The sequence below is a fragment of the Alexandromys fortis genome, unplaced genomic scaffold (genome assembly GCF_014885135.2).
Source record: "Alexandromys fortis isolate MF-2015 unplaced genomic scaffold, M_Fortis_MF-2015_v1.1 scaffold_42, whole genome shotgun sequence".
Lineage (NCBI taxonomy): Eukaryota > Metazoa > Chordata > Mammalia > Rodentia > Cricetidae > Alexandromys > Alexandromys fortis.
In genome coordinates, this window is record NW_026067934.1 from 7,254,509 (window position 1) to 7,266,827 (window position 12,319).

The 12,319-nt window shown below is 47.3% G+C and overlaps 1 protein-coding gene across 1 annotated transcript; it reads right to left on the reverse strand.

The window, feature by feature from the left end:
- Positions 1-1,131: 1,131 nt before the first annotated feature.
- Tmem247 (transmembrane protein 247) lies at positions 1,132-6,801 on the reverse strand. The gene is made up of 3 exons (XM_050145999.1): positions 6,685-6,801; positions 5,556-5,888; positions 1,132-1,491 (listed from the first exon to the last, which is right to left on the reverse strand). Exons 1-3 carry the CDS (start codon positions 6,799-6,801, stop codon positions 1,132-1,134), a joined length of 810 nt encoding a protein of 269 aa, XP_050001956.1.
- Between the last annotated feature and the right edge of the window lie 5,518 nt (positions 6,802-12,319).

Sequence of the window (12,319 nt, forward strand, 5' to 3'; positions counted from 1 at the left end):
ATTGCATTGACAGGGCTATTCCTTTCTCTGGAGACCCTGGAGAGAATTCATATACTGAATGTTTCCAGCCTCTAGAAACTGCCCAGTTTTTTTTTAAATTTTTATGTGCATTGGTGTTTTGCCTGCGTGAATGTCTGTATGGGGTTGTTGGATCCCCAGGAACTGAGTTGCAGACAGTTGTGAACTGCCACATGGGTGCTGGGATTGAACCTGGGTCCTCTGGAAGAGCAGCCAGTGCTCCTAACCACTGCACCATTTCTCCAGCCTTTCCCCCCATTCCTTGACTTGTGGCCTTGCATCACTCTGACCTTGAGGATGGCTTCCCACCCCTGTTACGATATTGGGCCCACCTGGATAATGCAGGCTCAGTTCCCATGTCAAGAGTCTTGGACGTGTCTCAGAATTGTAACTGTGTGGGCAGGAATAAAGACATTCTAAGATAGACCAAGAGGCATGTGTGCTCCCCATTTTGGCCGTCAGATTACCAAAACAATAGACGTCAAGAAATTGAAATTTCCCCAGAAGTCTCATATTGGGAGAAGAAAGCTGAAGGCTGGAGCCGCCACAGGAGAGCTTGCCTCCTGGAAGGAGACTTCATATAGTTCTGAGCATCTCCAGACCTTTCAGGGGAGACTGGCAAAGACAGCAATGGGCAGGGCCACACTCAGGCTGCTTACTGATGCACATCTCTGGCTCTCTACTTAAGTCTAAACTTTGTGTTAGAACCCCCAAGGTGGACCTCTTCATTCGTCCCTCTTTCTAATGTGGTCACATTGAATAAATCTCCATTTTCTGCATTTTATTACTGTCTACTTACCCGTAGAGGACAGGTGGTGAGCTTCAGTTTGTGAAGGCTGCCAGGACACAGGATCTGAACTAACAACTTTAGAAACTGTCTCTTTTGTGAGCTAATGTAGCATTCTCAAGATTCTGGGAGTTGAGACAAGGACATTTGTGTTGGGGGAGGAGCTCACTTTAACTTTATGATTTAAAGGGAAAAAAATCAAACTGTATGAGCATGTGTGGATGCGGTGGTATCCAAGCCAGCATGGTCACTCATGTGACGATGATTCTAGAAAGGTTTTGAAGGCCATCCTTGAAGATCCACCCCCCCACACCCCCACCCCAACCTCAACCTTTTAACTTCTGAACTTCTCCCTTGGTCACGGTGAGAAGCAGGCTGAAGGCAGTGGCCTGGCCAGGTGTCTTCACGCACAGGTGGCAGCAGCTGGCAGCTGTGCCATCAGACAGGTTACAGTGGGCGGGGAGGAGTCCTGCCAGTGGTGGAAGACGCAAAGGCACTTGGAAGTAGGACCACAGGGTTTTAATCAAACACAGCAAGATGGCTGCGAGGCAGAACAGGTAGTGCTTGGAGAAGAGAAAGAAGACCATCTCCTTGGCAACGTAGATGATGTGGATGAAGATGAAGCAGTAGAGGAACATGGCGAACTGGTTCTGGGGGAGCAGGAGGTCCTGGAGGCCTCCTGAGAACTGTGAGGAAAGAAGACGGCATAGCTGGCCACACCAGCTATGTTTAGGCCAAGATGCCCTGAGCTAGTGAGAAATATTAGTTTAGATGTATTCAGTATTATTGAATTTATTTATCCACCCATTTATCTTTGTCTCCCCTTTTCTTTCAACCACTTAGAAAAAGAAAACTATGGAAGGCTCCATATTCAAGCCCCCCCCCTAAGATTTTGTAAATGAACCACAAGTAAAACACTTTTAGAAACGATTCCCACGGGTCCAGGCCTTAGATACACCATTGCTGAAAACAGCTTCAGACCTGTCCTGACCCTGACGGTTACCTCAAGGAGGTCACTGAGTCATAACCCCTCTTCCCAAAATCACGAGGAAGAATGAGAAATGATAAAATCAATCCTAGTGAGGTCACTGTCACCTAGACAGATCTCATTCATTTTGTATCTTGAGTTAACCTTATTTTTCCTGACCCTGGGCAGCAGGCCAATGCTGTCTTTCCTCTGCCCCGTCTTGCCCAGCTGGGTTACCCATGTGAACAAGTTCTCTAGGACTCCAAGTTTCCCAGATCTGGACTCTGGTTCTTAGCAACATTCTTTGGATATTGTCCCCTAATGGCCTAGTTTTGGGGACGGTGGCACTCTGAAGGCACACCTTTGAGCTCAAATGAGCATCTCAGACTCCCTGTGTCTTGGCACATGTCACATGGTTAGTATGTGGTCCTCCACCGTGGGATTTGCTCTCTCCTGGGGCAGGTGGCCAGAGTTCCAGGCTCCCTGAACCTGCAGAAGTTGGGTTTCCGGATGGGTCTGACTGTAAGTCGCTCTTTTCTGAAGTCAGTAACTAGAGTCAGACCCTGTTTTGTCATGGGTGTGTGAGGCAGAAGCCAATATAAATATTCTGGTCTGAGTTCAAGAATTTGCCATGGTTTCTGCTCCACAATACTTTTAAAGATGCCATATTTTAACAGCTAAATGGCAAAGGCCAAGATGCCCTAAACTAGTGAGAAATATTAGTTTAGATATATTCAGTATTATTGAATTTCTTTATCCATCCGTTCATCTTTGTCTTCCCTTTCCTTTCAACCACTTAGAAAAAGAAAACTATGGAAGCCTCCATAATCAAGCCCCCCCCCAGTTTTTGTTTTCCATAAGGAAAACACTTTAAAGCGATTCCCAAGGGCCCAGGCCTTAGATACATCATGGCTGGAAACAGCCACAGAAGTGAGAAAGCAATGATATCAAGACATAAAACTAAAGGGATGGGAAATGCTTCCAACTCTGCTGTCTCTAAGGTGAACAGCAAGGAAGGCAGGAGACCGGAGGAGGAAATTCAGTGTTCTCTAGGCAGGCTAGTGCTCTGTAGGCTGGGGCTCTGTGCCATGACCTCTGCCACACTCTGCAGCCTGCATGTGTTTAGCCTGAAATGAGGACGGAAGGAAGTTATGATGTGTGGGTATATGTGTGTGCATATATATATGTGTGTGTGTTTATATGTAATGCTCATATATATGTATGTACATATGTAATATGCTGATACAGTGAACTCTGTCTTGTTCATATTATATGTATATATGTGTGTGTTTATACAATTTTCATATACATGAGTTTATATATAAAATGTTTATATATAATTTACTGATAGTGAACCATCTTGCTTATATTATATATATGAACACACATATATACATAAACATGTACGTATATACATATATCATACCCGTTAAGCTTTTCAAGACACTGCCCATGGCCTATCTTTTAAGAAGTAGAGGACTTTTGGGCTGGAGAGATGGCTCAGCGGTTAAGAGTCCGGTTGCTCTTGCAGAGGTTCTGAGTTCAATTCCACAAGGTAGTTGTAATGAGATCTGATGCCCTCTTCTAAATGAATAATTATATAAATCTTAAAAATTAATAAAAGAACCAGAGAACTTTATGATAAGGATTTTCATGTCACCCAGCAAGGAGAGGCATTCTTCCCACTAAAAAGAGAGAAATAAGCAGGAGGGATGGGCCCACCACTGTGATCGCTAATTTTCCCTGTCACCTGGACAGGACCTGGAAGTGCCTAGGGCAGTACCTTTAGACATGCCTGTGAGGTCTTCTAGGTTAGGCCTACTGAGATGGGACTTCCCACCCAACTGTGAGTAGGCTCCCATGGGTTGGAGTCCTGGACAGAGTGAAAAGGTTATCTGAGCCCCGGTCCTGACCTAAGCAGAGGGACCAGCCTCCTAGGGCTCCTCCCTGGAGCCATGAGCTCAAACCGACCCTTCCTTCAGCTGTGTTTGTCAGGGCGTCTGTCACAGCAACCAGATAAGAAACTCTCACAAATAGCATGCCTGATTTAAATAGTTTCTGGTTCAAATTTACAACTATTTCATCCTTGGACATTGAGAAAAATCTGAGAATGTACAAGAATTGGAAAATATCGAGTGTGTGTGAATTCCAGAGAAAGGCAAATGTTTTCTACATAGGAGAGAAAAATATGTATCCCATTCAATAAGCTTGACTTGGCTCACTAATATCATCCAATGGACACTTAAGCAGGTGTCTTGTGAGCAAGAAAAAATAATTAGGAAGCCAGCACGTGTTCACTGAGAACAAGTCATGTCATAGAAACCCATTTTCTCTTTAAAGAATTGGCCAGTCGTTGGGCCAATGTAACACCTTATTCTGGGAAGCCATTCAACATGGGACTCAGGGCAGCTTTCTTGGGCAAGCTGTGGAAATGTGAGCTGGGGAGAATGTACCGGCACAGTGTTGATTGATGGCACCCGATAACCTGTGGTGGGATCTTGCAGTGGGATTCCCTTTGGGTCAGCTCCTTCTCAACAGTGATAGCAATGACTTAGATGAGGACAAGCTTCTCAGAACAGAGGATGACTCAGAGCTGGGAAGCTTAGCTAATAAATCACATCCCAGTAAAACCGAGAAGTGGTGAGCAGAGCTGCTGCGTGAGGGTCAAGAAGGGAACTGTATGAGTTCATAAAAATGCTAGCAGCCAACCATTATTGAGCGCTTTCCTAATGCGCTTGCTCATTGCAAAGCGGCTTGTGTACGCTCGCTCACTTACGGCTTCACAATGACCCCATGAGATAGGTTTGACTTTAGTGTTGAGCAAGTTCAAGGGGGATTAGTAATGTGTTCAAGGTTAAGTGGTTAACTAAAGCGCTAGAGCCGGGGTTTTTACCCGGAACCCATGACTTTAGAGAGCAGGAAGCACCACTTGGAAGTGGTGAGATCATTCACCATGAAGTGCTTAGAATGGTCTGGTCACAGTGATAAGTACCTCACATGACACTTCATCTCATCTCATCGTGTCCTTTGAAACAAGGATTCGCATAGCCCAGACTAGCTTCAAACTTGTTATATCACCTTGAAGTGATCATTCTGCCTCACTTCCGGAGTGCTGGAATACTAGAGGCCCCACATGTGGTTTATTTGGTGCTGGAGACTGAACTCAGGGCTTCAGGCATGCAGGCCAAGTGCTCTACCTGCTGAGCTAGATCCCCATGGCTCAGATGAGCACTCTTGTCCCCATTCAGGGCTAGGACGGGCTGAGAAGGGGTTGAATACACATTTCTCGTGAAAACAGCATTGCATTAGTGGTTATCAGGTAGAGTGTTCAACAGAGAAAGCTCAGATCTGAAAGGGAGGTGATGGTTCTGTTGGCATCCCGTGGTCAGATGAATGAGGGCTGCTGGGTCTACTACTGCATCTTGAGAGAAAGACAAGTGGTGGAAGACCAGTCGTGGTGTGAGTATCGGACACAGACTGGTAAAAGCGGTGCTGGGTAGAGGATGTGGTTTCAGGGTATCTCCTGCTCTCAGCTCTCTTTGGAGACTTGAATATCCTTTAACGTGGAAGCCCTAACAGAGTTAACCACACGGGACGTGATCTCAGAGCACCCTGCAAACTGACTCAAGGCACCAGGGGCTGGAGGCAGCTACGAGGATGCTCACCACCTCTCAGCCAGACCTGGGGCTGGCAGGCAAGGCGCATAGCCAAACAGATACAGCAAGGTCTGTCTTGCTAGGGTCCACGGGGATGGCCCTTGGCCCCTTAGCACTACTCTGCTACCTGGCGAGGCAAAGCCTGCTGCTGCTGCTGCTGCTGCAGCTGCTCCATCACCTCCTCATGGTGCCTCTGCCGCTCATTCTCCTGGTGCAGATACTTCAGGCGTGTCAGCTCAAACTCCATGCGCACCTTCTCCAGTTCCATCGCATTGTGGTGTTCTGTCTCCAGGGGCGGGGGCAGCTCCATGGGTTCCTGTCCAGGTCCGTCGCCAGCCTGACCCTTGGTGGTATGGCCAGACTTTGGGGACAGTAACTTAGGGGTCCCTGGGCAATCTCTGTCTTCACAGGTTTCATTCTCTTCCAGGATGGGCAGTTCTAACTTTAGGGGTTCTGCATCCTAGGATGGGAAAGAAGGGGTGGGATGATGGTGGAGTCAGTGTGGGGCTCCCTAAAACCACATCCTCAGCTCGAAGCCTCAGTTAGCCTGGGGTGTGTTACAAAGAGTATCTAGGCTAGGGAATGGGGTGCACACCTTTAATCCCACCCAGCTCTTGGGAGGCAGAGGCAGGCAGATCTCTCTGAGTTCAAGGCCAGCCTGGTCTTCAGAGTGAGTTCCAGGACAGCCAGGGCTGTTACACAAAGAAATCCTGTCTTGGAAAACAAAGCAAAACAAAAACCCTAAAAACAAAGAGTGTGTAGTTAGAGACTCAAGAACAGAAAGCACACTGCCACGAAGGCGTGGTCCCTAAAGTTGTAATTGAAGGCATTGATAGGTGAGGAGGGCATCTGCTTAGGTAGCAGTTCTTATCACCAGGGAGGCCACTTTCATATTTCCCACATTTTACCTAACTGTTAGGCAAGAGGCCTTTCAGGGACTCAAGGGTGGAAGAATCCTAGGGTCTGTGTTGAGAGAACCAGTCAACACATGTATATGTATTTGTGTGTGACCCAGCCACAGAGAGAAGGAAGGGTCTCAGATAGAGAGATAAGACAGTTTCGTGGAACATTACAATCCCACAAAGGGTTGCTAGTTCCTGGAGGCAACTGGGTACCAACTATGGGGATGGGACCCAGTCCTGCTCTTCTTGGCATCTGAATCTCATAGTAATGCCTTAGACTGTAAAGCTTAGAGTGCCCCGCCCCGCCCCCGCCCCATGGAATGTCTAGGGCAATCAAGAGAGGCATCCTCTTACCAAAGAGGCCTTTGACTTCCCTTCGGGCATGTTGTCACCAGGTGCCACCTTGGAGAGGGTGGGGCAACTTTCTCCTGCCCCGCGTGCTCCCATCATCTCTCTGTCCTCTGTTGCCATCCAGATAACCACAGTGCTGCCAACTAGGGCCAGAGGACATATTTTGAGACAGCAACATTTGGCTTCACCAAGTTCTGGTGACCATCATAATCCCTTATCCTCATAATAGCCACATTCTACCAGTTGCTAGGGCACTTTTGGTTAGAGGCTGTCACACCATTGAGGAGCCATTGGCAAGAATGGCAGGTTGGGGGCAGCAAGGTAGTTCAGCCTGTGGAGTTGCCTGCTAGCAAGATCCAGTAACCTGAATTTGATCCCTGAGATCCACATGGTTGAAGGGAAAGAGAAAGAGAGAGAGAGAGAGAGAGAGAGAGAGAGAGAGAGAGAGAGAGAGAGAGAGAAAACTGACTCCCTATGTGTTTCCTATGGAATATGTGTATACCATATAACCCCAAATAAATATATGTAATAAAAAATTAAAAGACAAAACTCAGTGAAGATTGGGCCTTTCTTACCCCAAGGCTGCTTTGAAAACTGGAATGTCAGTTGTTGGTGCTAGAAGCCTATTGTATGAATTCCAGTCCCTTAAATTTGCCTTTTAAATGCAGATTATATTGGGATGGATCGGTTTTCTCCTCCCCGAGTTCTATGCTGAATGCTCCTCAGGACCTCAGAATGTGACTTTATTTGGAGACGGGATCTTCATAGCAATGATGTCATTGCAATGGATCCTAATCCAGTGTGACTAATGTCTTTAGAAGATAAGCGCACCGACAAGTATGGAGGGAAAATGATGCAGGCACAGCACAAGAGGGGAGCCTTGTGTTGGGTTCCCCAGAGAAACAGAACCAGTACGAGACATGGGAAAAGGAACATGAGAATTAGCTCACATAATTATAGAGACTGAAAAGGTCCTTAGTCTCCTGTCTGGAAACTGAAGACCCACAAAGGCTGGTGTTGTAAAAGGAGCGGCAGGCTGTGTTCCCGGTGCCCAGCCACCTGGCTAGTTTACACCCGAAATAATTACGCGGAAGTTGTATTAATTAAATTGCTGCCTGGCCCATTATTTCTAGTCTCTTATTGGCTAACTCTCACATCTTGTTTCAACCCATTTCTAATAATCTGTATCATCACTTGACTATGGCTTACCGGCATGAGTCTAACCAACGTCCGTCTTGGGCAGGAGAAGCATGGCGTCTGTCTGACTCTGCTGTCTTTCTCCCAGCATTCTGTTCGGTCTACTCCATCTATCTAAATTCTGCCCTATCAAAAAGCCAAGGCAGTTTCTTTATTTGACCAATGAAAGCAACACATAGAAAGAAGATCCTCCTACACCAGGCTGGCACTGCCAGCTGTTACCGCTAGGCTGAGTCCAAAGACCTGGTGCCCTAGTGCAAGGGCAGAAGACCTAGGATGCCGTAATACAACCAGCCACCTTCCACCTTCCATTTTATTTCATTGAAGAGTCGGTGGATTGGATGAGGCCCACTCCCACTGGGGGTGGCAGTCTGCTTTTCTTACTCCATTTCCTTAAAGGCTGGTGTCCTCTATAAATGCCCTCAAAGATATGCCAGTAAATAACGCCTAACGCAATACTAGGCACCCGGGGCCTGGTCAAGTTGACATGTAAAATTAACAGTTATAGATTTGGATCGGAGCCTTCTGTCCCAGTGATTTTGGAAAAACTGAGCCTGCCGATGCTTTGATCCTAATGTCTAGCTTCTGGAACACCAAGAATGTAAATATTAGTCGACTGAGCCACCCCACCCATGGGAGCCTGCTGTAGAATCACTAGAAAATGAATGCAACTGGAGCTATACATTCCAATGACTACTATGGGTAGTGAAGGAGGAGGAGGTGAAGATTCTGGAAGGCTGGGAAATATACTTTGTGGTCTTTGGTTTTATTAAAACTTTAACAAAACACTTTCAGTAGGCAGAGTCAGGGTCACGTTACAGGAGAAAGTGCTACATTCCAACTCTAGCTTTGTTTGCATGGCCAGCAGGGTGGCAGTTGGTAGTAATGTATCTGGGGTGCAGTGCCCTCATTTATGGATGGGGAAAAGTGACAGAGCCGCCTGTACAGTACAGCACTAATAGGAAAATGGGGTGGCGCATTCCACAAGGGGCTAAGCAGATGACTGCCACCATGATTACTGTAATGATGATGATGATGGTGGTGGTGGTGGTGGTGACGATAAGTGCTTTTTTATGGAGTGAAATAAGAGATTAAAAGTGACCGTTTTGGAGATGGAGAGGTGGCTCAGTGGTTAAGGGTGCCTTCTGCTTTTGCAGAGGACCCGAGTTTCATGCCCTGCACTCATGTCGGGCAGCACACAATTGCCTGTAACTCCAGCTGCAGAGGATCTGATGCCCCGTTCCTGCCTTCATGGCATCACACAGGCCCAGCAGCAAGGCTTGGGATGACCTGGCCTCGTAGGGATAGTGATGGGTTCAAGGCAGTCCTGAGCCCCTTGCTTGTGTTTCACTGTCACTACGACTTGGCTGATTTGGGGGCGGGTCTCTGCTCCTGTGTGGTCTTCTTACGCCAGTCTTGCCCATTTTAAAACTGTTTCACAGCTAGGATGTGCAGGTTTCTGCTCCTTTCTGAGTCATCTTACTAATGACATCAACTGCAAGTGGTCCGTCAGGGTCCTGACCATATGGCCACTCTCTCTGCCTTCTTGTTTGTCCTAAGTCACGTGTGATTTGCCTAGTAAATTGTTCCAAGGGTGAGACTCAGGGTAACCTGGATATGGTTACAGATGCAGGGCCTTGCACTGTAGTCGCTGGACAGCCTCACAGAAGGTGCCCAGCTCAGTTCCATCTGCGGTGTGGGGAAACGGACAGATGCAAAGCATGCGGCAGCCTTAGGTTGCCAAGCAGCAGGAGCTGCAGGTGGACAGTTGCTCTTTCAAGGGGCGGGGCAAGCAGTACACTGGAAATGGAGGGCACACCACAAAACATGCATCAATTACAGGTTTGGCAAAGACTTTGATGTGTGAGGACAGCACTCTTGAGATTTCACGCACATTTGAGTCTCAGGATGTACCCCCCCCATGAGGCAGCGCAAGGCAGGTGCAGTTACCATGGCCTGATATGCAGGGAAGCTGGGGCATGCAGAGTGGTGGGGGGTCTGAGCCCGGGCTAGAATGCAGACCTTCCTTTCTCTGCCCTGTTTCAATACAAGACCATAAAGGTGATCTTTGGGGGTTTCAGCTCGAAGACACCAGATGTTTTTTGCATCATAAAAAAAAAAGCTGGTGTATCGTAGAGAATTTTTACAAGCGTATTTGTAGCAGCAAGACTGGGAGCCACTTAAATGTCATCAGAAGGAGCTGATTAAATAGCCACCGTCGCATGGATGTCCAAACTGCTATCTGGGGTAGTAGCGCAGGCCTGGAATCTTAGCAGTTCGGAGGCTGAGGCAAGATGACTGAGAATTCAGCACCAGCCTGGCTTACATGAGATGCCATCTCAATAAAACAAACAAAGCAGGTATTTTAAAGAACAATATGAAAAAAAATGATGGTAACTTCATTTACACCAGTATCTTGTCCTCAGAGAGAGATGATTTAGAAAAGCAAAACAGCAGCCCTATACGCACTAAAATGTGAAAATACACTGAGTTCACCATACCTGTCAAGAACAAGTCTGAAAAGACTCTAGAGGAACCGCTTCCCAATGGCTGTTCTGAGGTGAGAGAGCTGAGGAACCAGGCTTATTTTCTTGTTAACTATGCTATTTGTATTCTGACTTTTAAAAATGTGCATATATTATATTTTAATTAAAATTTCAAAGTGTGCCCAGAGGAGTGAGATCTGCTCAGTGCAGGTGAAGAGGTCAGGATGAGGACGTGAAGAACAGGGAGCCTTAGAAGCACTTTGTCCTATGGGACCCACACACCCCTCAACCTCATCTAGTCTGCTCTTCAGTCTGAGATGACATCGCGCTGTTGAAGCAGCCCCTCCCCTTCCTGGCTCCTCAATTCTGAACTTGGCAACATTGAGACACCGTCCTCAGGTTGCTGGAGTGGTTTAGAGGGTTAGAATGGTAACCATAACAATAGCTTGTGGCTGTTGGGCACCAACTATATGCCAGACACGGAAATGTTTTCCATGGTGTAGTGTACATAAGTTTCAGAACAGCTTGTAAGTTAGGACTAACGCTATTTCTCTAGAGGTAGAAACTGTATTACGGGGGAGGCTCAGCTACCTGGCCACAGCTACACAGCTAGGAAGAAACCAGGACGTCACCACGAATGTCCCTGTCTTAAATCTCTTCCGACTTGAAGTACTTGGAGTGATTTCTGTTTTCTTAATCCAACCCTGCTGGTACACGGATACTCAGGAGAGGAAGTGACTATAAAGATGCTCTGAGAATATGGGGGAAGACACAAGGAAGTGGAGGAAGACGCAGGGAAGTGAGGGAAGACGCCCGGAAGTGGAGGAAGATGCCCGGAAGTGGAGGAAGATGCCCAGAAGTGGAGGAAGACGCCCAGAAGTGGAGGAAAATGCACGGAAGTGGAGGAAGACGCCTGGAAGTGGAGGAAGACGCACGGAAGTGAGGGAAGACGCACGGAAGTGAGGGAAGACACACGGAAGTGAGGGAAGACGCACGGAAGTGAGGGAAGACACACGGAATTGGAGGGAGGCAAGGGTGTGCCGGCAGCATCCAGGAGTCCCGTAGGCTGTGTGGGAGTGTTCTAACCACTGTAACCAGCTAGGAGACAGGAAGCAGTGAGGGAAGGAGATACAAAGGATTAGTAGTTACAGCAGGTTGAGAAATACAGGGAACAAAGAAGGTAGGGTCTGGAGAGATGGCGCAGTGATTAAGAGCACTGATGTTCTTTTTCGTTTGGTTTGGTTTGGTTTTCCTAGACAAGGTTTCTCTATACAGCAGTCCTGCTGCCTGAAACTCACTCTGTAGACTAGGCTGGCTTCAAACTCATGGAGATCGGCCTGCCTGTGCCTCCTGAGTGCTGGGATTAAAGGCGTGCGCCACCACCACCTACTGGAGCACTTGCTGTTCTTACTGAGGACCCGGGTTTGGTTCCTAACACTCACACAGAGGCTCATAACCTATTAATTGGGGGCAACTCCAATTCCAGAGATGCCGACATCCCCTTCTGGCCTTCCTGGCACCAGGCACACATACACAAGGTACACATACATACTTGTAGGCACTCAAGCATACATATTTTTTTTTTTTTTAAAAAAACTTTACATTTCAGAAAAGTGAGGTTAGGGAGATGGCCGGGACACGATGATGGGAAGGCGCTTGCTGCAAATGCATGAAAATTGGAGTTCGAGTCCCCAGCAACTGCGTAAAATCTAGGTGTGGTGGTGCATGTCTGTAATTCCAGCACTGGGCAGATAGAGAGAGGTGGATCTCTGTATTTCACAGCCGGTCTAGCTGAGTTCTAGATTGAGGAAGATTTCCCATCACACAAAGTAAGGTGGAGAGTGATTTGGAAAGACCTCAACCTCTGGTTTCTATACAAAAACATGGACCCGCATGCATGTATACACCACACACACACACCACACAAGACACCCATACCACCCACACCTACTCAT

Bases quoted from the DNA above. Each gene is read 5' to 3' on its own strand.
- Tmem247 (XM_050145999.1), bottom strand. From the start codon at position 6,801: ATGGCAACAGAGGACAGAGAGATGATGGGAGCACGCGGGGCAGGAGAA. The intron at 5,889-6,684 runs GTAAGAGGATGC...TTCCCATCCTAG, and splicing joins GGAAGTCAAAGGCCTCTTTG to GATGCAGAACCCCTAAAGTT. The intron at 1,492-5,555 runs GTAGCAGAGTAG...CTTTCCTCACAG, and splicing joins AGCAGGCTTTGCCTCGCCAG to TTCTCAGGAGGCCTCCAGGA.